At 50.6% G+C, this 24,435-nt stretch overlaps 9 protein-coding genes across 9 annotated transcripts; 5 read left to right on the forward strand and 4 right to left on the reverse strand.

The window, feature by feature from the left end:
• Positions 1-16: 16 nt before the first annotated feature.
• AP1M1 (AP-1 complex subunit mu-1) lies at positions 17-1,642 on the forward strand (the record flags this gene model as incomplete). Its single annotated transcript, XM_036769866.1, has 7 exons — positions 17-215; positions 263-461; positions 510-784; positions 835-1,139; positions 1,201-1,324; positions 1,377-1,536; positions 1,594-1,642. 7 exons carry the CDS (start codon positions 17-19, stop codon positions 1,640-1,642), a joined length of 1,311 nt encoding a protein of 436 aa, XP_036635711.1.
• Positions 1,643-2,408: 766 nt separating this feature from the next.
• PC9H_000205 (uncharacterized protein) lies at positions 2,409-5,186 on the forward strand (the record flags this gene model as incomplete). The annotated part of the gene is made up of 12 exons (XM_036769867.1): positions 2,409-2,868; positions 2,947-3,270; positions 3,326-3,460; positions 3,492-3,620; positions 3,698-3,814; positions 3,874-4,074; positions 4,137-4,293; positions 4,353-4,455; positions 4,511-4,542; positions 4,595-4,613; positions 4,683-4,811; positions 5,022-5,186. 12 exons carry the CDS (start codon positions 2,409-2,411, stop codon positions 5,184-5,186), a joined length of 1,971 nt encoding a protein of 656 aa, XP_036635712.1.
• A 638-nt stretch (positions 5,187-5,824) lies between these two features.
• PC9H_000206 (uncharacterized protein) lies at positions 5,825-6,478 on the reverse strand (the record flags this gene model as incomplete). The annotated part of the gene is made up of 4 exons (XM_036769868.1): positions 5,825-5,921; positions 5,974-6,125; positions 6,174-6,355; positions 6,412-6,478. 4 exons carry the CDS (start codon positions 6,476-6,478, stop codon positions 5,825-5,827), a joined length of 498 nt encoding a protein of 165 aa, XP_036635713.1.
• Positions 6,479-11,568: 5,090 nt separating this feature from the next.
• PC9H_000207 (uncharacterized protein) lies at positions 11,569-12,860 on the reverse strand (the record flags this gene model as incomplete). The annotated part of the gene is made up of 9 exons (XM_036769869.1): positions 11,569-11,715; positions 11,766-11,793; positions 11,846-11,900; positions 11,951-12,087; positions 12,140-12,305; positions 12,359-12,495; positions 12,558-12,623; positions 12,685-12,754; positions 12,803-12,860. The coding sequence occupies 9 exons, from the start codon at positions 12,858-12,860 to the stop codon at positions 11,569-11,571; spliced, it is 864 nt and encodes a 287-aa protein (XP_036635714.1).
• A 1,006-nt stretch (positions 12,861-13,866) lies between these two features.
• Positions 13,867-15,955, reverse strand: PC9H_000208 (uncharacterized protein; the record flags this gene model as incomplete). The annotated part of the gene is made up of 8 exons (XM_036769870.1): positions 13,867-14,041; positions 14,090-14,480; positions 14,533-14,784; positions 14,836-14,884; positions 14,937-14,956; positions 15,013-15,155; positions 15,211-15,543; positions 15,600-15,955. 8 exons carry the CDS (start codon positions 15,953-15,955, stop codon positions 13,867-13,869), a joined length of 1,719 nt encoding a protein of 572 aa, XP_036635715.1.
• A 544-nt stretch (positions 15,956-16,499) lies between these two features.
• Positions 16,500-17,586, forward strand: PC9H_000209 (uncharacterized protein; the record flags this gene model as incomplete). Its single annotated transcript, XM_036769871.1, has 7 exons — positions 16,500-16,584; positions 16,640-16,709; positions 16,770-16,835; positions 16,906-17,042; positions 17,096-17,261; positions 17,310-17,440; positions 17,492-17,586. 7 exons carry the CDS (start codon positions 16,500-16,502, stop codon positions 17,584-17,586), a joined length of 750 nt encoding a protein of 249 aa, XP_036635716.1.
• Positions 17,587-18,228: 642 nt separating this feature from the next.
• PC9H_000210 (uncharacterized protein) lies at positions 18,229-20,311 on the reverse strand (the record flags this gene model as incomplete). Its single annotated transcript, XM_036769872.1, has 5 exons — positions 18,229-18,239; positions 18,293-18,383; positions 18,433-19,239; positions 19,292-19,974; positions 20,035-20,311. 5 exons carry the CDS (start codon positions 20,309-20,311, stop codon positions 18,229-18,231), a joined length of 1,869 nt encoding a protein of 622 aa, XP_036635717.1.
• Positions 20,312-20,546: 235 nt separating this feature from the next.
• Positions 20,547-21,904, forward strand: PC9H_000211 (uncharacterized protein; the record flags this gene model as incomplete). Its single annotated transcript, XM_036769873.1, has 3 exons — positions 20,547-20,688; positions 20,742-20,991; positions 21,061-21,904. The coding sequence occupies 3 exons, from the start codon at positions 20,547-20,549 to the stop codon at positions 21,902-21,904; spliced, it is 1,236 nt and encodes a 411-aa protein (XP_036635718.1).
• Positions 21,905-22,158: 254 nt separating this feature from the next.
• On the forward strand, positions 22,159-24,390 carry PC9H_000212 (uncharacterized protein; the record flags this gene model as incomplete). The annotated part of the gene is made up of 9 exons (XM_036769874.1): positions 22,159-22,428; positions 22,480-22,674; positions 22,726-22,802; positions 22,854-22,957; positions 23,010-23,146; positions 23,200-23,288; positions 23,348-23,373; positions 23,422-23,517; positions 23,579-24,390. 9 exons carry the CDS (start codon positions 22,159-22,161, stop codon positions 24,388-24,390), a joined length of 1,806 nt encoding a protein of 601 aa, XP_036635719.1.
• Between the last annotated feature and the right edge of the window lie 45 nt (positions 24,391-24,435).

A 24,435-nucleotide genomic window follows, 5' to 3' on the forward strand; every position in this document is an offset into this window, starting at 1 on the left:
TATCTCCTTCAAAGAGATGGCCAGTCTCATCGCCATTCTGGATCTCAAAGGAAAGCCTCTGATTCAAAGATCCTATCGCGACGATGTGCCTTCTTCATATATCGAACGCTTTCTGCCTCTAGTCCTGGACTTTGAAGAAGAAGGCCAGCAAGTGACGCCGTGTTTCTCGAGCCAAGGCATCAACTACATGCACATTCGCCATTCAAATCTCTACAGTATGTACTCTCACTTCAACAAGTTATAACTTTTCAGCTCGCGCTAGTTCTGGCACTATCGAAACGAAACTCCAATGCCGCCGAAATCATTCTCTTCCTACATCGGCTAACCAGCGTGCTGGTCGAATACTTCAAAGAACTGGAGGAGGAGAGTATACGGGATAACTTTGTGATCATCTACGAGTTGCTGGATGAGATGATGGACTTCGGATACCCGCAGACAACAGAGAGCAAGATCTTGCAAGAGTGAGTGGTTACGCGCAGATGTCTCATAGTGACTGCTCATTTGTGCAGGTATATCACCCAGGAATCTCACAAGCTAGAGATTCAAGTCCGACCACCGATGGCAGTCACGAACGCAGTCTCCTGGCGAACCGAGGGAATTCGATATCGCAAGAACGAGGTGTTCCTGGATGTAATCGAGAGTGTGAACCTACTGGTCAACGCCAATGGCAACGTTGTGCGATCAGAAATTTTGGGAGCAGTCAAGATGAAGTGCTATCTATCTGGAATGCCCGAATTACGGTTAGGTCTGAATGACAAAGTCATGTTTGAGAGCACCGGGCGGAGTACGTTCCCTCCATCCTTGGCGGTGTTCTATCACTGACATTCAAGCTAGCTGCGCGGGGCAAGGCGATCGAAATGGAGGACGTCAAGTTCCACCAGTGTGTGCGATTGTCACGCTTCGAGAACGACCGGACGATTTCGTTCATCCCGCCAGACGGCGAATTCGAGCTCATGTCGTACCGCCTTTCGACGCCGGTGAAGCCGTTGATATGGGTGGAGGCCGCTGTGGAACACCACAAGGGTAGTCGCGTGGAGTATATGGTGAAATGCAAAGCCCAGTTCAAGAGGCGAAGTACAGCCAACAACGTAGAGATATACGTCCCCGTACCAGATGATGCTGATAGCCCCAAATTCAGAGTGCGTTCGTTTCTATTCTTCCTCGAAGAGGCCACGTTAAAGAACCTCGTCCCACGCCAAGGCGTCCACCGGTAGCGTGCAATACGCGCCTGACAAGTCTGCATTCGTATGGAAGATAAAGCAGCTTGGCGGCGGCAGAGAATTCCTCATGCGAGCGCACTTTGGGCTGCCGAGTGTCAAGAGCGGTACGTGCAACATCCCTTTGGAGCAGAACACGCGCTGATTAAGCGGCCGCAGAGGCTGACGTGGAGAAGAGAGCACCGATAACTGTAAAATTTGAGATCCCCTACTTCACAGTGTCAGGTATCCAAGTTCGGTACCTCAAAATCGTGGAAAAGAGCGGTTATCAGGCTCTTCCTTGGGTGCGCTACATCACGCAGAACGGTGACGATTATAGGTGCGTACAATTACTCATTCTTCCACTCCTTGCAGCGCGCTGACGGTGGGTGTTCAGTTTACGCACGGCGTTAGAGAAGGGCAGTGCCCCGATTGTCCCTATGTAATTTTATACCATTTTAACGCTGGTCCCGTGGATTATCGACAAATCGCCGAAGAAGCGAGACTCTCAGTTGACCCCGTTGCTGTCCCGGATAGTCGTCCCGCTTTCGGGACCGGCCTTCGTTATCATGAGTAGTTTGGCTCCAAGGCTCAAGAGAGCATATCGCCACATGTACGTTAGAGTCTAGGTTATATGTACGCCCCCCCCCTTGCACGGATGTATGCCTTATACTAATATGACACCTCTCTCCGACAGAAGCACGATCGTTCTTCTACCATCTGAGCCTCTTCTGCCGTCGTTTCTCCATCCTTCCAAGCATGGCATGTAATTCTCATACCATGCTTCTTTTTGGGCCAGTTGCATATGTCTTCACCCTCCCCGACCTAATTGTGGCTGCTTGTTCATTCGTGGCACACATGTGGTTATGACGATTAGCCCTTGGATTGTCCTACTGCTCACGCTAGCATTGCAGGCCCCATCGCCGTAGATACACCCTACGCCCGCTCCTTCAAGATAGCGCGCGTCAGGTGCCCGTGCGCATCGCGGTGAAATGCCTGCACGGCACGTAAGATCGCCTTCCCGAAGTTAGATCGATACTTCCTGGTGCATCCCATATGACTTCGGAGTATGCAGTTTCTACCAAAATTCGCCCGTGACGGCATGCTGTCAGCTACAGCTACAGCAGTGGCCTTCGCGCCTGCATAAAGGGGGATCGATGGATGAGCTTCAGGTTGCATTTGATTAGGCCCACCCCACCCCACTTATCCGTCATGAAGCTGCTTCTGCTCGCTTCGCTTTTCCTGGCGGCGCAGGCTGCTATTATAACGCACCCACATGCGACCGTCCTGCACGAAAAGCGCGACCTCCTCCCATCGGGATGGGCGCACGCTCGCAGACACGACCCTTCCGCGACCATCCCTCTGAAATTCGCGCTTACTCAGTCGAATATGCACCGTCTAGAAGAGTTTTTGAACGAAGTGTCCCACCCCAAGTCACCCCAGTACGGTAACCACTGGACTGCAGGAAAGATTGCGGAGACATTCGCACCGAGTGAAGAGACCGTCTCGACCGTGCATAACTGGCTTGTAGGGAGTGGGATCCCTGCTGAGCGGATCAAGATCTCTTCGACAAAGGGTTGGATCAACGTCGACGCGTCTGTCGCAGAGGCAAACGATCTGTTGCGCACCGAATACAACGTTTACGTCCACGAAAGTGGCAAGTCACACGTTGGTAAGTAAACCTTCACGTCTTAAAATGTTCACGAACGTAAGATACATAGTCACTTAATCTTATCGTTTCATCTCATAGGGTGCAATGAGTACCACCTACCCGCACACGTTGCGCCGCATGTCGAGCTTGTCCTGCCTTCCGTCCACTTCGATGCGCGTGTAGAAAAGCGCGGTCCATCTACCGCCCCTGTCACTATCAGCAACCTTGGACAACCAGGCTTCGGGATAACACCCAAGACCACCGGCAAGGTCCCCACCGAAGTCCTCAAGTTCCATAATGCGAAGCAGGATGCCGCTGCAGCCGCCGATTACTGCTGGCTAATTTTGACTCCAGATTGTCTCCGGACGCTGTATGGCTTGAATTATACTACTCAAGCAGCTGCCAAGAACAGCTTCGGTGTTGGTGCGTTGTCCATAACGACATTGGTTGAGAGCGTTTGCTGATTAGGTATGGGCAGTCGAATATACCCCTCAGGCGTTCCTCCAATCTGATATTGATATGTTCCACTTTAATTATTCGCGAGAAATAATGGGCAAGACGCCTAATGTTATATCCATCGACGGAGGCAAGTCCACTCTCACCACCCAGCGCAGTATGCAGGCTGAATTTATTGGGATGACTAGGTGTCCTACAAACGCAGGTCCAGAACTTTGCGTACAACGGCGAGTCGGATCTTGACTTAGAATACGCGATGAACCTTGTCGGCGTCCAACAAAACATTACCCTCTATCAGGTTGGAGACTTAGTACAAGGTAGGAATCCTAGGATGTTGCGCGGGCTGCTCCAACCGTGTACATTATCATCTCAACGCTTATGTTTGTCTTCCCAGGCGCCTCATTTAACAATTTCCTTGATGCCATCGACGGGTCATACTGTACGTTCGAAGGGGGCGACGATATCTATCAAGACCCCCATTACCCCAACACTCAGACCGGCGGATGGAAAGGTACGAAATGTGCCTCATCCCTTCCGCATTTCCCATGTCTAACGTACATACGTCTCTAGGCGCCGCCGAATGCGGTACCGTCAAACCCACAAACGTCATCTCCACCTCGTACGGCTACAATGAAGCAGACCTCAATCCCACTTATACCGCGCGTCAATGCGCTGAATACGCGAAACTGGGACTTATGGGTATCACTATGCTCTTCTCGTCCGGAGACAGTGGTGTTGGAGGGAACAACGGTGTATGTATGTCTGAATTCGGTAAGCTACTTGCTTTTCCTTTCTTGATTACGGGGTAGCTGACTAGCTTGGATTGTAAATAGGTTTCCCTGACGCCTATGGGCCAGTTTTCAACCCAGGATTCCCGGCGAGCTGCCCCTTCGTCACTGTTGTCGGTGCGACGCAGATCAACAAGAACGCGCCAGTGACTGCCCCCGAAGCAGCCATTGACCAAGTGATCTTCAGCGGAGGGGGCTTCAGGTTAGTCCTTGTCCTCTTCCAAGCGTGGCTTGCATTGATCATGCTTCATACTTATCTAGCAATCACTTTGCTATGCCCGACTACCAGAAGGATCATGTCAACAACTACCTTACGAATTTCCCACCAAGTCATCCTGACGATATCTGGAACTCTACAGGGGTCGTGAGTACATCCGCTCACGTAGCCTTTCGTCAAGTGACCTTTCCCCTGCTTCTAGGCTCGTGCATTCCCTGATATCGCTGCCAATGGGTGAGTCCGTTCCGATCACATCCAATGGACGCTAACTGACACACCCCCTCAGTGCGAACTTTGTCGCAGCAGTGCGTCTACCTTCAGATCAAATCGCCTCTCCACTATGTGAGCTAACAACACCCATTAATACGAATTAGGTTAATGGCCAATTCATCCTCGTGTACGGAACCTCTGCATCGACGCCTGTCATCGGAGCTCTCATCACTCTGATCAACGACGCACGGCTTGCTGCCGGGAAGAAGACCGTTGGATTCATCAACCCTACCGTAAGTGCACGTTTCCATCGTCCTTTCTATGATTCTGTCGTTCGAATGCGCGTACACCATCCCACACCCAACTTGCGGGTTGAGGTACGAACAGAGGCATTTGTGGGGGTGTCAGTGTGGGATGCCGAACCCGGCCAACCCGGGGAATCTGAAGTGTGCTGTAAAGCAGAAGCCGATGCTGATGACCTCACTTTTATCATGCTCTCTTAGATCTACTCCCCTGATTTCTCAGACGCGTTCAACGATATCGTGGCTGGGAACAACTCGGGCTGCGGCTCGTCGGGCTTCAACGCTACATCAGGATGGGACCCAGTTACTGGCTTGGGCACGCCCAGGTTCGGAAAGTTGTTGGAGAAGTGGTTGAGCTTGCCTTGAGTAGAGTTCGTCATGAGAGTTATCGATGTACTTGTATAATTAATGTAGTGGCACGAGGTGTGTATGAGATGCCGATGTTATTGATATTGTACACGTATACGTAGAATACAATCATGCTTTGTTCTGTAAGCGAACACTACCCCCCTCATTCATCTGGGTTGTAAGACGTTCTACGTTACATTTATTTATAACGAACGATAAAAGCGCACATGGAGATTCTCCATTCGTGATAAAGACAGCTTATCCATAGAAGAGAAGAGTGATAAACCATGTGCATCGTGGCGAACATTTGTCATTCAAGGGATGACGAAGAGAACCAACCACACGACTCTAAAGTTCTAGTAGACTACGTTACGAACGAGATCGTCCTTCCCTCAAAGTAAAGGCAGAAATATTCGCATGCAAGTACGGATTTATCCATTATGATTCCCAATACTTTTCGTGACGCTGTCACTGTAGATACATAGCATAAATAACGTAAGGACCGTCTCCCGATAGCCAGTGTTCAACCAAGAAAGAGAGGGAGAAGGGATGCGAGGGTATAGTTCCAAATCGAACGAAAGGTGAAACAACCAGCCCGCCTGCGTCACATAATGTGACATGGCGTTTAAGCACTCCGATTAATGATGATGGCGGTATTACAGAGCAAGAGCGGCAAGGCCCAAAGCAGCGATGCCGGCGAAGGAGTTGACGCCGTTGAATGAGGCGGCATTGGATGTTTGCGCTGGGGCAGGTCTGAAGTGACATGTAAGGGAGGCGGGAACAAGAGAGAAAGCAAAACACTTACGAAGTCGTAGCACTGCCGGTAGACGAGGCAGGAGCGGTGGACGTGGGAGCAGAGCTAGAGCCCGAAACCGTTGATGACCCCGACGATGGAGCTGTGACAGACGAAGACGATGACGTTGGCTCAGACGCCGGTGTTGAAGTCAATGTGACGCCCTAAAATGCGTGAGTTTTCTGATATTTCCGTAGTAAGCATCAACGTACCACGGCAGCGCACAGTGACCTGGCTGCAGCCTGGGCATTCGCTACATCGTCACCCTCGCAGTTGGTGTCGATACACGCGGTTGTGCTGCTGATGAACGCAGTGTCGTTGCAAAGACACGCGTTGTCAGTTGGGCCACATCCGTTGACGGATTGCGTGGGGTCCAAGCACTGAATGGCGCACTCTGACATTGAGAGTGAGCCGTCTTTTTCTTTGCAGAATGTGAGAGAAACGACGTACGAGGGAAACCTCCTTGAGCGGCAACAGAGACAGCGAGGAGAGCAATGGAGGCGAGTGAGAAGAACATCGTTGAGATTGATGGAGGCGGAGGTAGACGGGCTGCTAGTTGCTTTGAAAACTCGTGAGGAGGATGAGTTGAAGAAAAAAGTTGAACATCGGGTTACCTTATATACTCCTCCTCCGCCCTTCCCTTCCTCCCTTACTTTATCCAATCACCGGTCGTTCCTGGGGACAAACACTGGTCCTCACATGGCAATTCCTCATGGCGCCTACACTCCACCCTGGCACAAAGCCGGCGAGAGTTGCTTTGTTTTCCAGCGCTTGTTCGTTTCGGTCACAAAGGCCTGCCATATCAGGCAAAAGTCGTGCAGGTACTGGCCTGCGTGGACGTATTGTTACAGCGCAAGTGTGTAAGCGGAGATATGTCCGGATGTGTTTTTGGGTGTGGGTGCCTGGTATTGGAGGCGTGGATTCCCAATGCGTCTGTTGCTTTCAGTTGTCCGAAAACCGTCACTCAAACAAAGACCCGCAGAGGAGACAATAGCACTCGAAGCTGGAAGTTTGATTTGAACCCGTAGCGTCCGACGGATATGGCGATCAGGACAATGCCATCAATATGAGCTTGAGAGTCGTATTGTGCGTCTGTTTGTCTTCCTGCTGGTGTACACATATCACTAGTTATTGTCTGGGGCGCTAAGTGTTTGCAAATCGCGCGCAACGTTGATGTAGGTCCGTGGCAAAGTGTTCTAGTGGAAAGTTGATGGTGTCTAGCCTCCAAGTCGCTATGGTCTCTAGGTTCTTGTTGATGTGGCAGCAATTGAGACAAAAACTCGTCGGGTTTCGATGCACCATCACTCGTATCCATGATTCAGCCCTTGGTTCGATGGATGAGCACAGTAACGCGTGCCAACTTCGTGACACGCTACAATTCCTTGATGAACTAGAAAAATTCGAAGGTAGAACGCTTGCGCTCCACTTGTCCTGTAAACTCCTGTAAGGTAAGTCGACGTCAGCACCCATGCAACGTTTCTCACTGACCTCTCCCGGTTTCAGCGTTTCGCGAGCCGCGAGGATACCAGCCTGAAGCTGATGTCGATCAAATCTCGACGTATCCAACTATATGTATGCTCTCCTTTTCAAATCTACACAAACCGTACACCCTTGACTCCCTCGTTCTATGCCAGGATACAAACGGCGTCGTCTGGTCAAGTCGCAGGGTTCAGAGTAGGTGAAGAAGCGTCCAGAGGAGCATATCTAGAGTTGCTCGTGAACCTCGTCCCCTCGTACGGTTCCAACGGGGCCGCCGTTGCGGTAGCTGCGAGAGGATATGAGGGCAAGCATCAGTCTCCCTTGCTTCTGCTTCTGTGAAGAGTAACGACTGCTGATCTTCAACAGAGCCCCTATTCGATCCACAACAGTGGTCGTGCTAGTGCTGTCGTGAAGACGTTGTTACAGTTCTCTCCGGCAAGGATCAGGAACAAGGCCTTCGAGTCTCGATTATTGCGCAGCCACTGCGACATGATTGTAATAACTTGCAACAACGTGGATCCGGGGTTGGTTTGATCTTACTTCGATCATGATCGAGAGCGTAGCGCGTACTGGGCGGTATCTGCCATTGGTACTGCCACTGGTACGTTAGGCTGTTCGCTTTTCACTGTATTAACGGCCTCCGAGGACAAGAAATAGTGAGTTAGATTCCTCCCTTGTTCCTGTCTCGCAAGATTCAGAACAGTCCGGTTGTTACGTCCTGGAGGATGCCCCACCGTCAGTTAAAGTGCCCATTGGTGTCTACAATTGCCTTGTACCATGCTGCCGTTGATTGCACCTACGCACCATAGCCGTATTGCTTGCTGAAATATACCGCGGCGCAGCGGCACAAGAAAACACGACATGCACTATGAATGAATGATTAATCTACGATTACAATTGTAAAAATACTCTCAACGAATGAGAGGGGGAGGGAAAAAATTGGCACAGCAGACCAAGAGTAGTCTGAATCGAGTTACACAGGCATCAGCCGGCGCGAAGCCGGGATAAGCCATGTACCGCGAAGTGCACTAAAGGATGGTTGTACGATGGACAGTCTGTCTGCGGACGGCGATTCTTCTCGTACACGTCAGCCTCCCAGGGTAAAACTCTCTAGAGAGTCCCCTCTCTAGAGAGGTGGATCGTTGGTCGGGAGACGGAGCGAGGCACAGCGAGATCGATCCCATTAGAAATGGGCATCCCACTTTACCCACTCCGATCCGTCAACACCCTCCTCGCAATCTGCGAGGGTGCTAAGGGAGCCTCTGTTAGCAAGGCGAGAATATGAATACAGTGGATCAACGCACTGGGTTGAATGGATTTGGGAGACCCCAAGGCCATTCGAGACCATGCCAGATACTTCTGACACGCTATGTAAAGAACAACTCCTTTAGACAGAAGAGGCTCTTCCACCACCGCCTGGCTACTTCTGCCCGTAAAACCCGCGCCACGAACATCGTGGAATTGCGCACAAGGCACGCAGAGACGCTCTATCGAGCGGAGGCAAGGCAACATGAAGTCCCCAGCCGATGGTGACCTCCCCTAGGAGACGCTGCGAATACTCATAGGTGGCAACTGGGTTGAGGATTCCCGATGCCTAGAATTTTTTCGCCTACAAATGTGCAACATGCCGATAAAGACCATCAGCGCAGATCAGACCATCCAAGTAGCAACCACCCGATCCCCGCACCGCATTTCATTCCAGCCACTCCATCATGCCCTCCCAGTAAACGATCTTCGGGCAAAGAGACGGAGCGCGGAGGATTTCGGGTACGATGCTTGGCTGGTTTACAGCCAGGTCCAGCTAGGACCGATCGAGGGGGACTAGAATACTCAGACCTTAGCCCGCTCGCGAGAAAAACACGGCCAACATCGTGGACGGTTTGTGGGGGACGAGCCTCGCGGTTTTCGGCCTGCTGTGGTGGTTCACGAAGAACCGTCGTGCCAGAAGCTTTTGGGCGCTTAATACCAACGCTCGAGATAGGGGCCGCTAATATGACTACGCTTCGTCCATATACCAGCCATATACAAACACTGGATATAATTGTAATTATGTTACTTATGTTACTTATACTTATGAACCCGCAGCTGGTGGAATCTGTCGAAAAGTTCACACTCAGAGAGCCTCAATGGTTGTCGATTAAACTGCTGAGCGCGTTGGCTCAGAGTAAGTCTATTTTCTGATGTGAGTTGGCCGGTTATTACTCAGACGAAGGCTCGCCTCTTTATCCCTACAAGTCGGGTCAGCCCATGTTGTACATGCAGTCCCTCCCCTGTGACCCCTATCTTCTACGTGGTACTAAGCGCCCGCACCTACTTCCAAGGTTCTTCTTGAACCACCACAGCAGGCCGAAAACCGCGAGGCTCGTCCCCCACAAACCGTCCACGATGTTGGCCGTGTTTCTCTCGCGAGCGGGCTAAGGTCTGAGTATTCTAGTCCCCCTCGATCGGTCCTAGCTGGACCTGGCTGTAAACTAGCCAAGCATCGTACCCGAAATCCTCCGCGCTCCGTCTCTTTGCCCGAAGATCGTTTACTGGGAGGGCATGATGGAGTGGTCGGAATGAAATGCGGTGCGGGGATCGGGTGGTTTCTGCTTGGACGGCTAATCTACGATGGTCGTTTATCGACATGTTGCGGTATCGTAGGCGAATGCGGTTCAACTCCTCAAGTCCAACTAGCACCTATAACTGTTTCGCAGTATCTCCTGGGTCTTGGGGTGGCCATTAGCTGTTTGTTATCGATCAGGCCTCGCTTTGTGAAGCTTTTACGAAGCATCTGAGTGCTCTTATGATTCGCATCTGTGTTCACCTTGCGAACCTGGTCGAAGGCACTCAGTTGATGGCGGAGGGGGCGTCTGCAGCGGGACCTTCCCCCGCTCTGTTTTTGGGAATCATCTCAAAGACGTTCGGCAAGTGCACATACCATTACATCCTCGCCCTGACTCACTTCCGATCTATCTAACAGGATGCCTGATAAGCACGTCCGGGTTGGTGCGGACGGGGCAGATTGGATAAGGCATAATGCTCTATCTCAATCGTTCTGGCTTTACGCACCAGTTTCTCAGTTCTGGTCTCAGACTCCGGCCTGAGCCGTCGGTCCTCTGAAATAGAGGAAGAACCACCCAGGAGGGGCATGCACGAGAAAGTTCGCCTTCTGCAGATTAGCCGTCTCTCAACCATCCTTTAGTGCACTTCGCGGTACATGGCTTACACCAGCTTCGCGCTGGCTGGCGTCGATGTAACTCGATTCAGACTACTCTCGGTCTGCTGTGCAAATTTTTGGTCCCCCCCCATTCGCTGGGGCTTCTTTGTATGAAATTCCATTGACTACAGGTTGTGTCGTTTGAATCGGTCTGGTTGTCCAATTCCTTTATTATTATGTAACCCTCAATAGACTTCGTGAATGAAACGTATCACAAACTAAAAGAAAAAGATTCGAGATGAGAAGGTATATATATACGTAGACTAGAGCTAGAGTGACGCTAAGGCAAGATCTTTGAAGATCGAAAGGACACGTTCGGCCCGTTGGGATCACTCCGGCATTCTCTAAATCATAAGCCGGGCTGTTGAAGGCACAAGGGACTCAAGTTGAGTAGATCGACCATGATAGGAGGTGCGTGCAAGACATAGGAGATAGATGGTGGACAAATAGTGGAGCTGGGCGAGCGAGATCCGAGCTGGGGAAGATGCTTGCAGAACCGCGCACTTTCCTCCGAGTCAAATGCCTCAACCCGGGACACTCCTTGGCTTGAGATAATCTGTCTACTGTACATGTCGGCTGTCATGCAATCAAATTGGCAGAACGACGCAATTGCCCAGAGGGCCTACCTACGCATCCTCTATCTACTATCTACGCGAGTATGTATGTAATTAACTGAAAGAATTATATACATTAAGCACGACATGAATAAAATCATACGGCTAGAGCCTAGGTGCCCATCGGCAGGTGGTATCATTGGTGGGAGTGGATCGGCGTTTCGAAATCGACGACAGCGCGCGCTCTGGCGTGGGGCATCGGACCTCAGGATCGCGAGCCATGCATTCGAGTTGACCGTTCCTATAATATTGTATGGGAGGTAAGACACTGTTAGCAACGTAGAGGAAGTTGGCCCGCCTACGGGACCGACGTCGCTACCCGTGAAGGTCCAACTCAGGTTCAATATCCAAAGAACTCTCAAAATAGGTCGATAGCTTCACGGAGCCAGTAGCTATGGTGCGACCGTCGCCGTAGTCTTCTTTCTCGGAGGAAGAAGGGACGTTGATGACCATACGACAGCCCTATAATTGATTCAGTCTGGATGAGCAGTGAACAATAGAGGATTTCTTACGCTGATCGACAGGATGGCGATGAAAATCCTAAGAAGGTGGTTAAGACATTGGAGACCCCACGCTCACGTAGAGAACTCACGAAGGTAGAACGTGGGCTAACTCTTCGGCCTTCGTTATTATCATCGCCAGGAGGGCTAGAAAAATGGATGAGGGGATACCCAATATAACCCAAAGACGGACTCACCAACAATGATAGAACATGCAATGACTGAATCCCGCGACATGGTCCCAAGCCACGAGGACTTCTGAAAGTTCTCCCATACCGTTTGATGCCCAACTATCATGATCGATAGAAACACTTGCGTGCTCATTGCGACGGCACTATAGGGCATAATTGTCAGAGTACGAGAAAATAGCTGGCATTGTCACGCACGCAAAGTAATTTGCCTGCTTCGGTATATCGTTAACAAGGCACGAGCTATCGTAGGAGGCTAGGCGTATGGTGGTTGCGGAGGTGTACATCACGGCGACAAATGTTCCAGTGCGAAACAGGTAAACGGCAGACATCGTTTTGATGTGGCGGGCGTACAGGGCATGGACTGGCGCACCGTTGTAAGGGTGTATCAAGAATAGTATGAAAACAAAGACGCACTTTTGATGAGCTGCAGGCCCTCGACCGCCAAAAGCAAGATGTGAAACACAACGGTCTGGAACCAGTTCCACGCCATACAGTGATGACGGGAGTACACTACATCGGGTCGGAGAGAAAGGTGCGCAATAGTGAGGATGCTTCGATTTCGAGGAATAGTCAGAATATACACTTATAACGGCGTCGAAAACTGGCAACATACATCAGTGGTATGAGCCCGACGTATCTGCATACGAGGAAAAGACATTTGGCAACGTTGATCGGCTGTCTGAACGGCGAATTCGCTGATAATTAATGAACAGTTAATATCAGGCAATTAAGAAACTCACCGCCATATCCGATGCAGCTCGTCATCTATAGTGAGACAGTAATCATAGACGACCAGAGATGAGGCGGAAACTGTCAAAAATCAGCAGCTGCTTCTTGACGAGTTCTTGAACAACTCACCACAGAAGTAGGCTCGAAGATATAAGCGCGCTTCAGGTCCGGCTAAGACCTCCAGCATGACGCATGAAGAGAAACGAGCGAGGGGGTTTTGCGGGCGGGCTATAATGCACACAGTTATATACTTACTTGCCCAACAGTAAGATTGAACCCCTTATTTTGAAATTCGCAGCTCGCCAGCACTGCTTTGCTCCGCGACGACTAAGCAAACTGGTCGGACTGAATGTTCTGATTGGGCTAACTCTAAAGTGTCTGTAAGGGTCTATGTTCTTTTCCGAATACCCCTTATTACGTGACCGTGAGGTATGTTTTGAGATCGACTGATGAAGCCTGAGGCGGGGAGTAGGGTTCCTACGATAAATGAACAGGATAACCTTTGCAACATACAGCCTGACAAAAGCCATTCGACATCCTACGCAGAGCACATTTTCAGTGCATTGCAAGTCCAAGTGTCAAGAGGCGTCAAGGACCTTACCGGCAAACTAACGGCAAGTTGCATTTTCTCCCCTTCGATAACCCTGACAGGGATATTTACAATAGGTTGTCAAGCTACATGACTCAGCGCAAGCGAGCGTGTGACCAGTCAATTGGATTAAGGTGGGTATTGCTTGCGCAGTGCCAGAGATGATCAGCCGAAATGATGACAATCGGGATATTAACCAGTGTAATAATAATCGACGTCAGTTTCGTCGAAGGACTGTCCTTTATAAACGCCGGTGCGTCGTAAATTTCTTATCATTGATTTTTCATTGAGTAGAGTCATACGGACTGAATTGAATGGAACGTGCGAACCTCCCAGGCATAATTGGTTTCGGTATCCATCATGCACCGTTATCTTTGGCCATAAGAGATTACTACCCGACGCCAAACGTGAATCAATAAGGTTTCAAGGTGCTTAACGAAATTCAGGATTTAAATGAGAAAATATTTCGAGCTATACGATATGATGCGTTGATCTATTCAAAAGGAAAACAAAATAAGTATCTGGAAATCGCGCTCAGTGATCCTAGCGTCGTTACATAAATAAGCGATGCTGACTTACATACAAGAAGACGCGCGCCCTCTCACTACTCTCGCTTCGCAGCCGTGGCCCCGGCAACTCCCCGCCCTTCACGACCTACTTGGAGAAGCCACGGTTTATAATACGACCATGACTTCGTTTCCGTCTGAACTATTTCCCTGAGCTTCCTCATGTCGAAGGGGAGCGTAGTGTCAGCTTGCAGGGCGCCGATCACATACGATCTATACAAATATTAGGAGGTTGTTGGCGACGCAAAGTAATACGCTTACATGACGGTCGTCCGTTTCAACGGCGGGCCCTCTATGCTTAATGTCTTGCACATATCCTCCAACGATGTACCCTTGCCATGCCACATTCGATACGCCCGCCAATACTGCGAACGCATACCAGTGTGAGTGAGCGGTATAATCACCGGCGCCACATCTGTTTTAGTTGCCTTGGTGTCCACCGAAGGGACAATTGAATGATCTTCCGTCCCTTTATCCTTCCCTTGGCTAGTTTCTTCGTCATCTAATCCTTCGTCTTCAGATGGAAGACCACTTAGAGCAGAACCGACGTGTTTGGTGTATCCCGAAGGCGTCAACGCCCGGTCATGCTGCTTCGCGATCTCTAATATCTTCAAGTAAGCCATCAAAGCGGAATGGGCATCGTTTGCTGCGTCTACAGTATAAACGGTGAATATAGAACAGCAAAGTGACAAACGGATACGTACAAGAGAGTTGTCGCTCGGTCAACGGCGCCTCCCAGTTGCTCGTCCGTTCTTTGGGTTTCTCAAGAATCTTACCACAGTACTTAGCAACGACCTTTGCCAAAGAGGCGATCCCGGCCGTGGAGTTACGGACCGTACCACGCTTCGTGATGAATAGTTTTGCTGCGTCCGGATCAGCCTGCCGAGCCAGTGCACCTAACTCTACAAGATTTTGGCCTGCGACCCCATAGTCACTGAAAAGTTTTGCGCCATCATCTACGAAATGGATGTGAGATTGACAAACGGACCGGTTGATGGGGCCCTTACTCAAAATATTCGCCCCCATCTTGACAATTGTCTTGGACTCAATGAGTTCCTGGCGGCGATAAATGTAAATCCCTAAGAAGGTAGCGCAAGTCTGTAGTCACCTGCAATTTTTGGGGAAACCCTGTGTCCGGAAAATATCAACGGTATGATATTGGTGGCTGGGCATACGAGACCTACGCTGCATTCGGTGTACTTGGATTACGAGGATCATTCGTTCGTCGCAAACTTGAACAGTGGCTGTCCGACACGTAGTGACCTTCATCGGACCAGACGACGACCGAGTATAAAAGACGCGCCATTCCATGTCGAAACCAATGGGTCTATGAATGATCATCATGCATTCTCGCGCCTAGTCACCACTTCAACAAGACTCACCCTTGAAGCATACCGACTAAGTCATTGGCCTCGTCCTCATTGGTAACGTACACACGCGCAGGAGCCGGTTCATACAGCGTATACGAGTACAACTCATGCTGGTCTTCTGTATCCTCCTCAGGTTGAGCTTCAGCCTTTTTCGACGGTACAGCAGGATGGGGTATCAACTGTGCGGAGAGCCTCGGAGAAGATGTCGAAGCCGAAGACGTTGGTCGTCGCGATGCTAAGCTTTCACCCTCCAGTGATAAGCCCTGCATTGAATCCACAAGCGTGGTCAACGGCCGAGATTTCACACTTGGTATTTTGAGGTATTTTGTGAAGAACGGGTGCAAGCTGTCAGTATAAAGTTATTAAGAACCAATCCCACTCATTGCGATCGGACTGCATACTTCTCGGCGTGAGTCGCTGATCCCGCCACCCTCAGAGCACTGGAGCTGGATGCACCGAGAGGCTCTGTGCCACATGCCCGCCGCTTTCGTGACTTTGGGACTGATCCTTTGAGTAAAGGGTCCTCGATTTCGAATGGTCCGAACACTTCTATCTCGGAGTCATCATCATCATGGTTTGCAGTGGACTGTGTTCTTGTTGCTTGGGGTTCTGGGGTGCTTGATGGTACTCTGCGTCTGTTCTGGGTCCGGGTAGGAGAAGGCACTCGACAGCGTGCAGCAAGGGATCCAGATTCCTTGAACACTGATTTCATGGTAATTTCGTAAGTGTTGATCGCTAACGTTGGAACCAAGTTCATTGTGCAAACATCCGTCACGGACGCGCTGTGTCACTGCCATCACGTGGGGTGACTCTCACTCAACCTTGGGGCTAAAGCCGCCGCCAACCCAGGGGCGACGGTGCCACCAGAGGCATTGCAGGGTATCTGCAGGGAGGTAAGTGCCTGCTATAATGCTTTCTGATCGAACCAAGCTTCATGAAAATATTCGTGAAATTTACCAGCATATACTCCTGGTAGGCAGAGATCGATTTGCAGTTGAGGATGGCTTGTAGCCATCATGATGCGGGGTACCGAAGAAGTGAACTCCATTTGTGCGCCGATTAGGTATACTGTGTGGGTACGATGAAGGGACGCACTGATAATCACCCGATAGGTAGCAAAACATTCCGTCAGCCGACCCCATGTCTCTCCCCTGTGGTCGCGGAGGCAAATTCAGATGCCAGTTTCCCCCGAATTTTCTGGGAAAATGACCTTTCCCAATCCTGGATGAGATCCATTCCTCAAGCAAGTCTATCTCTGTCATAAGGCGCCCAGCTTCCCCTCGGACCACCATCTCTTTTCCATGGTGGTTCATGTTGCTGCAGACTATCCCGTGAGCCTGGGTGTTATCCATGATTGGGATGCTACCGTTCGAAATCATGCCTCGCGTACGTACTCCAGTTCTCGGGATCAGAACATCTGTTGATTGACCTGGCTTTTTAGTCGCGGCTCTGACTGTGCTGGTCTACGAGTACTTCACCACTCTTTCCACCGAAGTTGCCGTGATATGGAGGTGAGCTGCAAAGTCAAAGCTGTTTTTCCATCCGACTCACGGTTGTACCGTCCTTTCAAGGGGTCATTTTTCGGTGACGAAAGCTCTATTTCTGGTCCTGAGATATGGTGCATTGGCTCTCCAGATGTACGTCTATATACCTCTTATACCTCTATCTGCTATGTCTTACGAACAATGTTGTCTCCTTGCTCCACAGTGGCTCTCAAACTTTCTTTGCCGTCGCCGAACAGAAGTATCCGGTTCCCAAGACATCTTGCTTAGCTTGGCACTCTTGCCAAACGGTCGTCTTTCAGATTCTACTTTTGTCCGTAGAGTACATTCAAGTAAGAAAAGGTCCGTCGTCATTCCTGTCATCCTTCTAAGCCTTTGTCTGATCCACTCTGCAGTCTACGCCATATACTCAGAGTACCGAAATTACTTTATCTGCCTACGTATCTTTCGGGTATTCAACTTCGCCCTGGTCTCCTTCACCACTGTCTCTACACTCCGAATCCTCTCGTATGATGGCGCATGCTTAGTTGGGAACATCCCGTGGCACGTCGCCTGCTTTGGGTAAGTCTTGTTCGTTGATTCCTCTCACCAACTCATCGCTATTGCTAGGGCTCTGGCTTCTTCTACTCAAGTTATTTTGACCTTCTTGACAGTATGCCCGAAGGTGATGTGGAGGAGCCACTCGGCAGTACTGTCTATTGTGACTCGGGATACGTTCCTTACTTGCGCTGGGCTACTAGGTATGTTCACAGTACCCTCTTTTTTGTGCCTCCTTGTTCAATCACTGCTAGCGATGTGCATCATCATTTCCACTCATGCTTCAGTGCTGGCGCATGTCATACCGACGTCTGTTTCCTTCACCTTTCACCTTTCACCACCTTCCTGATGATGGGGACTTTGCAGGTTTTTCATAAGTTTACTATCCATCTGCGTAAGCAATTGTCAATATACATTTCCCATCCGTGCTGACTTTCCTTCATGCTCGTATACAGGGCTGCCGTATGGTGACAAACTTGCTATCAGCGGAAACGACTGAAGAGCCGCCGCCGGATCGGGGAACAATATGCAGCGGACCAGTCCAACTCACCAGCTTCTTATCGTTGGAAGAAGGCATGCCCTCACTCACCCGAAGCCGGAGCGACCTCATGCAGTCGCCTATCATGTACCCAGGGCTGTAGTCGCCGTCAAGCCTTGTGCAGTCTTCGTGTACCCTACTCGCTTCCGCCCTTCCTCCGAAGGATAGCGACTGCTTGCGACGATCACGCCCTGATCAAGCACAACGTGCCAACGGCCCAACTGCGCTGGTCGATTGGCCGCCTTGTCCGTTCTTTGTCACTACCACCCTATTTTGGAGTGGCACGTGTACATCTGTACCGGCCAGGACCTCAAGCCCGATAGTGGCTGCGCATATGTCGCGCAGGAGTGTCCTAGGCTCGGATTTCGTTGTGGATTGTTTTTATTCTTATTCTGCTGGACTCTTTGGGAGCTTGTGCTTGTATATGTATTTACGCACTATTAATCTATTTATCTATGTAACAGCTAGAGATTGTTGCATTAGAATATACTGATGATAGTCGGTGAATATTACGCACTGTATTTCGGTCCTCCGCCGCCCTCTGGGACGGTCCATGTAATATCTTGCGTAGGTACTTTGATGTCGCACAACTTGCAGTGAATGCAATTCTGTTGAACGTCAGAACTATGCTGCAGGCGGGAGTGAGATGCAACCTACTTGGGAGTTGATGACCAGCTTCTTGCCGTTCCAACTCTGATCCTCGATAGCCTTACCCTCCCCTTCGGCGTCGACATACTCGTAGACACCGGCAGGGCAAGCTCTGCCGAGCAGCCCAGCGTACTCGCCTACATTGACGCGGACATGCTCAAGCCTTCGCTCTTTGCTTTCATCAGTTTCACCGGCGCCAGTTTTCATGACACGAAGATGCACGGGTTGATCTTCAGCGTGATTCGTGCCCGTCAAGGCAACACTGGTCATGAGGTCTGTTGACAACGGGGCCTCGAATGGGGGATAATCAATGGGCTTGTGGCGTGACGCAGGCTCCGTCTCGAGGGCGTCGAGCGCTGTATTCGGAGGCGGTATGTGAGAAGTGTGTTTGAATGTCCACGGTACGCGTCCCTTGAGGAACAGGCTATCGACACCACTGTACATGATGCCGCCGTACAGCCCAAGGGCCGTGTTGAATGAAGGACGGAGGTTGCGAACTTCGTGAAGATCCTTATAGATCCACGAGTCTTTGTACGCCTCCGTGTAGGAAGACATGTCTGCCACCTCGTCCGCATCCGATTGAACAGCCTTGTACGCTGCCTCAGCAGCGAGCATACCTGACTTCATGGCATTGTGAGTTCCTTTGATTTTAGCGAGGTTAACGAAACCGGCGGAGCAACCGATGAGAGCGCCTCCGGGGAAGTGGAGTTGGGGCACTGATTGTAGACCACCTTCGTTAAGAGTGCGACCGGCGTATGCAAGTCGCGTCGAGTTGCCGGAAAGAAGCTCCCTAAAGTATGGGTGGTGCTTCAAACGCTACGATTTGGTGTCAGAAACCTAGTGCTGTCACGAAAACTGGAGTAGATACCTGCAGCTCCCGGTAGGGACTCAAGTATGGGTTCTTGTAGTCCAAACCAATAACTATCCCCAAGCTGACAAGCCCGTCGTCCATATGATATACCCACGAACCCCCATAAGTCCGGAAGTCGAGTGGCCATCCCAATGTATGAACAACTTTGCCTGGCTGATGTTGCTCCGGGTCCACTCTCCAGACTTCCTTGACCCCGATTCCGTACGTCTGAGGTTGAGAGTTCGCCCTCAAGTTGTACTTCGAGATGACAGTCTTAGAAAGCGAGCCGTGCGCTCCCTCGCCGAGGAGTGTCACTTTGGCCTTGAAAGCCATGCCTGCCTCGAATGTACTCTTCATCCGCCGCTGCCTATCCAAACCGACCTCGTTCGTGATGACTCCCGTTACGCCCTTGTCTGAGTACAGCAGCTGAGCTCCCGCGAACCCGGGGTAAATCTCGACCCCAAGCTCTTCAGCGACAGATCCTAACCAGGCGGTGAACTGAGACAGCGAGACGATGTAGTTCCCTTTGTTGGACATTTGAGGGGGATGGGGCAGGGGTATGTGGTAATTCTTAGTGAGGAGGAGCATGGAGTCGGAGGTTGCAGGTCGCGTCAATGGATGTCCCGACATGGACTTCCACTCAGGAAGTAGCTCATTCAAGGCTCTAGGCTCTATGACAGCGCCAGAAACTATATGTGAACCTAGTGTATTGCTAGGAAATTAATTTCTTGCAGCATTGCCTTACTCCATAGAACACGCACCTGTCTCACTACCCTTCTCAAGTACTACCACTCGGACCTCCTTGTCATTCTCCTGTGCTAGCTGCTTGATGCGGATGGCAGCACTGAGCCCGGCTGGTCCTCCTCCGACTATGCAAACATCGACATCGTCCTCGGCTCTCTCAACGTTCGCTGCGTCAAATGTTTCGCGATTCAAGCGTGCGGAGGTTGAGGTTATCCCCCTCGAACGCGAGCTCTTTGAGCTCTTTCCAAGCGCAGCGACGAAATGCCTAAGCTGTACACCACGATTAGGCAACATCGTTGGTGGTAGGTGGTCAAACGGAAGTCAGGGGGTTCCGGTGAGCCTTCATGGACATATTGCAAGGTGATCATTGGCTGGCTAACTCAGGCTAACTCCCAATGCCGGTCACTTCCACGATCAGTTTAATATTCCCACAGTCACTGTGCAATCACATGCTCCTGCGTAGCTATTATGTAATTTCAGTAATTGTTCATTGTCTCCGCCTCCTCGCCACATTCCTTGTCCGAGTTTCATGCCCCCCCGCTCCACTCCGCCACCTAGAGGCAGCACGATTCAGTTGAACGACGCCGCGACATACAGTGACCTCCTGAGATTTGAGGAGAGACTCAAGACAAATGCCGCTAACCTCCAGCGACGAAAACATCGTTACCAATGTACGTTCAAGAAATCGATTCATATTCCACAGATGTACTGATTTCCTGCCTAGTGTTCCTGGGGCAACTCTTGTTTCTGATAGCGTTTCTGCTATGTGAAGTCCTTCTCCCTCCCCATATATCGCTGCTTGCAATACCCTACAAGATGTTATTGCAATGGCTGCTCCCAGAGATATATACTCCCGACGTCGAAATCACCTTGCACCCAGCTTTCGCCAGTGGGCTCTTGTTTGTTAGCTTTACGACTCTAGTGTTGTTCTTTGCGAGCGGTATGTATTCGGACAAAATTGCCTACGCGAACAAGTACGTTTCGTGTCCCGTTTATTCCAACGACGAGAAGACAATTGTCTGAATATTAATGTCCTGCACCAGGTATGTCCCTCATGCCAACCGCGCACTTCGATCGTTCAACATGTTCCTCAACGTTCGTAAACCCCCACTTCGATCTAAGCTTCGATTCAATCCAATCCGGTTCTTCTTCCCTCGCCCCGAAACGACATACACAACGACTACAGACTCCCCTGCATCCTCGCCACCCGCAACACCTGCTGATGCGCCTTCGCGCAGTCCCAGTCGAAGCGTGTCCCGGACTCGTTCGACGGCACTTCCCATCGCACCTATACCTCCAAGCAATAACCCCCGTGGTGAGCTGATCTTCTCTTCACGTGTGGACAAGAATTTTCGAGAATCCTACGAACGATATCGCTCCGCATTTGAACGGCGTAAAGAGAAGCAAAGACAACTGGAGCGAAGCCAGAAGGGATGGTTTGGGATTAGTTGGTTGCGGTTCAATCTTCCTTTCGTGAAGGACGGAGGCGAGGTGTCTGACGGCGGTGGTACCGTCAGTAGTCCCGACAAAGCCGTTCCCTTGGTACGCACGCCCACTGGAACGTCAACAAGGAGCAGTAAAGGTGGAGGCTCGAGGAGCGGGACACCTCCGAGTACCCCGAAAAGTCATATATCAAGACAAAGGGACCGAAGTACGTCACGTCCTAGGACGGGAGGCAGTCGCCAGTCGACCCCGCCCGTGTCACCATCCCCCTCTCGTCATGGAAGCATGCGAGGGCGTCGCGAGGGCACCCCGGGAGATGGCTCGCTCTCGAATTTGGATGGTGTCGTGGACAGGGAACGTGAAAGGGATACGACGCTGACTTTGAGGGCATTTGCCCTAGAGAAAAGTGTGAGAGAGGCAACCTTAGAACACATCGAAGAGTGATCAATGTCTCACAAGTCTTGATAGGACTTCTGTACTATTGTATCTACTGAATGGACGTATTGCTGCGCATATTGCGCGGGTCTTTACTCAACCTGGATTCTGTGTTGGCTACAGATCCATGGATTAGTCGTATGCGTTAGCCGTACGGCGTGTATACCACTAGTGGCGGTAATTAGATTGACGTCATGTGACAGCTTTATATTTGAGACACGGTCGTCGCGTCTATCCCCCTTTCTCTTTCTTCCACAGACGAAATGAGCATCGTCCAACCTCGCCGCTCCAGTAGACGTAGAACCGCGACTACTAAAGCCAACTACTCACCAAACGATGCTCACTTCACCGAGGACGAAGAGCAGGGACCAAACGACGGCGACGGCGATGGCGCTACCCAGCAGTGGAGCGCGAAGCGCCAGAAAACAAAGTGCTCGTCTACAAAGAAGACATTTTCCAAGAAGCTAGTTGGGTCTCGCAAGAGAGGAAGACTCAGTGAGTTGCCGGAAATGCCATTGGACATCTTATTCGAGGTATGCTACTTAGCCAGGATGCCACCAATTAAACTTAGTGTATATACTCAGATATTACAATACCTTGACCCACTGGATCTACTTCGTATGGCGCGGACTACGAAGGACCTGCGATCTGTTCTTATGAATAGGTCGGCTCTTTCGGTCTGGAAAAGCGCGCGAGCGAACATTCCGTTTTTGCTTGACTGCCTAGAGGGCGTGTCCGAGCCTGCTTTTGCTAATTTTATGTTCACAACCAACTGCCATGTATGCGTATATCATTCACGTAAGATGGTTCGTGCTGACAGTCCCTACTAGGTTTGTCTTAGCCCCCGAGCTGCTTATAGCTTTGCTGCACGATGCGTCAGATACTGCAGAATTTGTATTGATCACAAGTATGTCAATTTTCAACCCAACGATTCTTGACAATGAACAAGTTGCCGCAGAGTTATCTGGAAGCCTTACTCTAATCTTGACCTACTCGGTGCACTGCCTGGGGGCAGGGCGGCGTCTTTTAAACTCATGTATACGTACGAGGTGAACAGACCCAGTTAGTCAAATCTGCGAGCCGCGATATATTCGTGTTAACCATCTCGATCTAGATGCTCCACTCGCAGGGGTTTGGCTTCAGCAAGACTATGATGATCTACTCAAGGAATATCAAGAGTTCCCAGACAGCGCTACGAAAGCCGAAGATTTTCTTGAACTTAAGAAATCGACTGCTAGTGACATTGGGGAAGTAAGTCGCCCTAGGTTGTTACACTTTTACTTCGTGTATTGACCAGGACGCAGCGCGAATACGAGTACCGTGACTGGATGGAGCAACAAGAGGCCCTACGCGCCATGCATCGCTATGCAGCCCGCGATAAAAGGCGCGACGCGTACGTTCATATCTATCTATTTTTGTTCCCCAAAGTACCATGACTCACATCTGAGGCAGCATTCTAGACAAGCTTACCACAGCAGGTGCGTTGTGGACTCTGACGAATTTTCAAATCCTCAATCATTGCCTAGGATTTGCCGAGGACATTCGTGGCATGGCTACTTGGGAGATCCAACAATTCCGTAACCATCATATGGTTAAGCAGCCCAGATTGCTGAGCGATCGGAGTACGTTCACTCCATTTAGAAATCGACATTGTGTTCGTGCTCATACCTGCCTTTCACCCAGTTTGGAAGAACATAGAACCGGCGATGGTTGCACTTATGTTGATGTTCCGCGACCAACGCAAACAGAGGGAACGCGCCAAAATAATTGCTCAACGTCGAGAGCTCTTTGCCAGGATGGTCAATTTGTATGAGAGGGAGTGCCCATTAGGGGAGGTAGTACCATCCGCAGCCGACCTCTATTTCCTCGACAGTGCCACCACCGTGCGCCAGATCATCGAAGAGTCTCCCGATGAGGAAGAAATCACACTCGAGCATTTCGCAGAATACAAGAACCAGCTCCCACAGCTATGCAGTGAATGGAAGACCTCCATGATTCCTCAGTTGCTATCCGTAATTCAACGTGCCACCGGCGAGGAAGTGGATGAAAGCGTCCTGCATCTAGCCAAGACGATCTTCGCTTGTAGGCTTTGCGATGAGAGTATCTTCTACCCAGAGGTTCTGGCACATGCATGCCTTCAAGAACCCCCGCTCTTCGGCCCTGTGGACGTCCCCCGCCGCTCTGCGCTACTCGATCTGGAGACTGCACCGTGGAATGAAAATCATGCATTGACCTACATACCACGCCGTGTAGACTCCGCTTCCGAAGTCATCAGAGGGTGTGGACTCAAATCAGACACGGCCAAGACTGAGGACCTTGATGCGAAAGAGTTTTGTGCGATGTCTTCGACTGCATACTCGGGGGGCGTTGAAGTTATGGATTGGAGAAGAGCCGTATGTATTGCCTTTAATCGTCGGAAATTGGAGCCGGAAAGTGATAATATCTTCTTACTAGGTCAAGGTGTCTCATATCCACCCCGACGACCAGTGGTGTGAGCTTTCAAAGCCGGAAAGCATGAGATGCTTCGGAGATGCTGAGTT

This window comes from Pleurotus ostreatus (assembly GCF_014466165.1).
Source record: "Pleurotus ostreatus strain PC9 chromosome Unknown scaffold_1, whole genome shotgun sequence".
NCBI classification, from domain to species: domain Eukaryota; kingdom Fungi; phylum Basidiomycota; class Agaricomycetes; order Agaricales; family Pleurotaceae; genus Pleurotus; species Pleurotus ostreatus.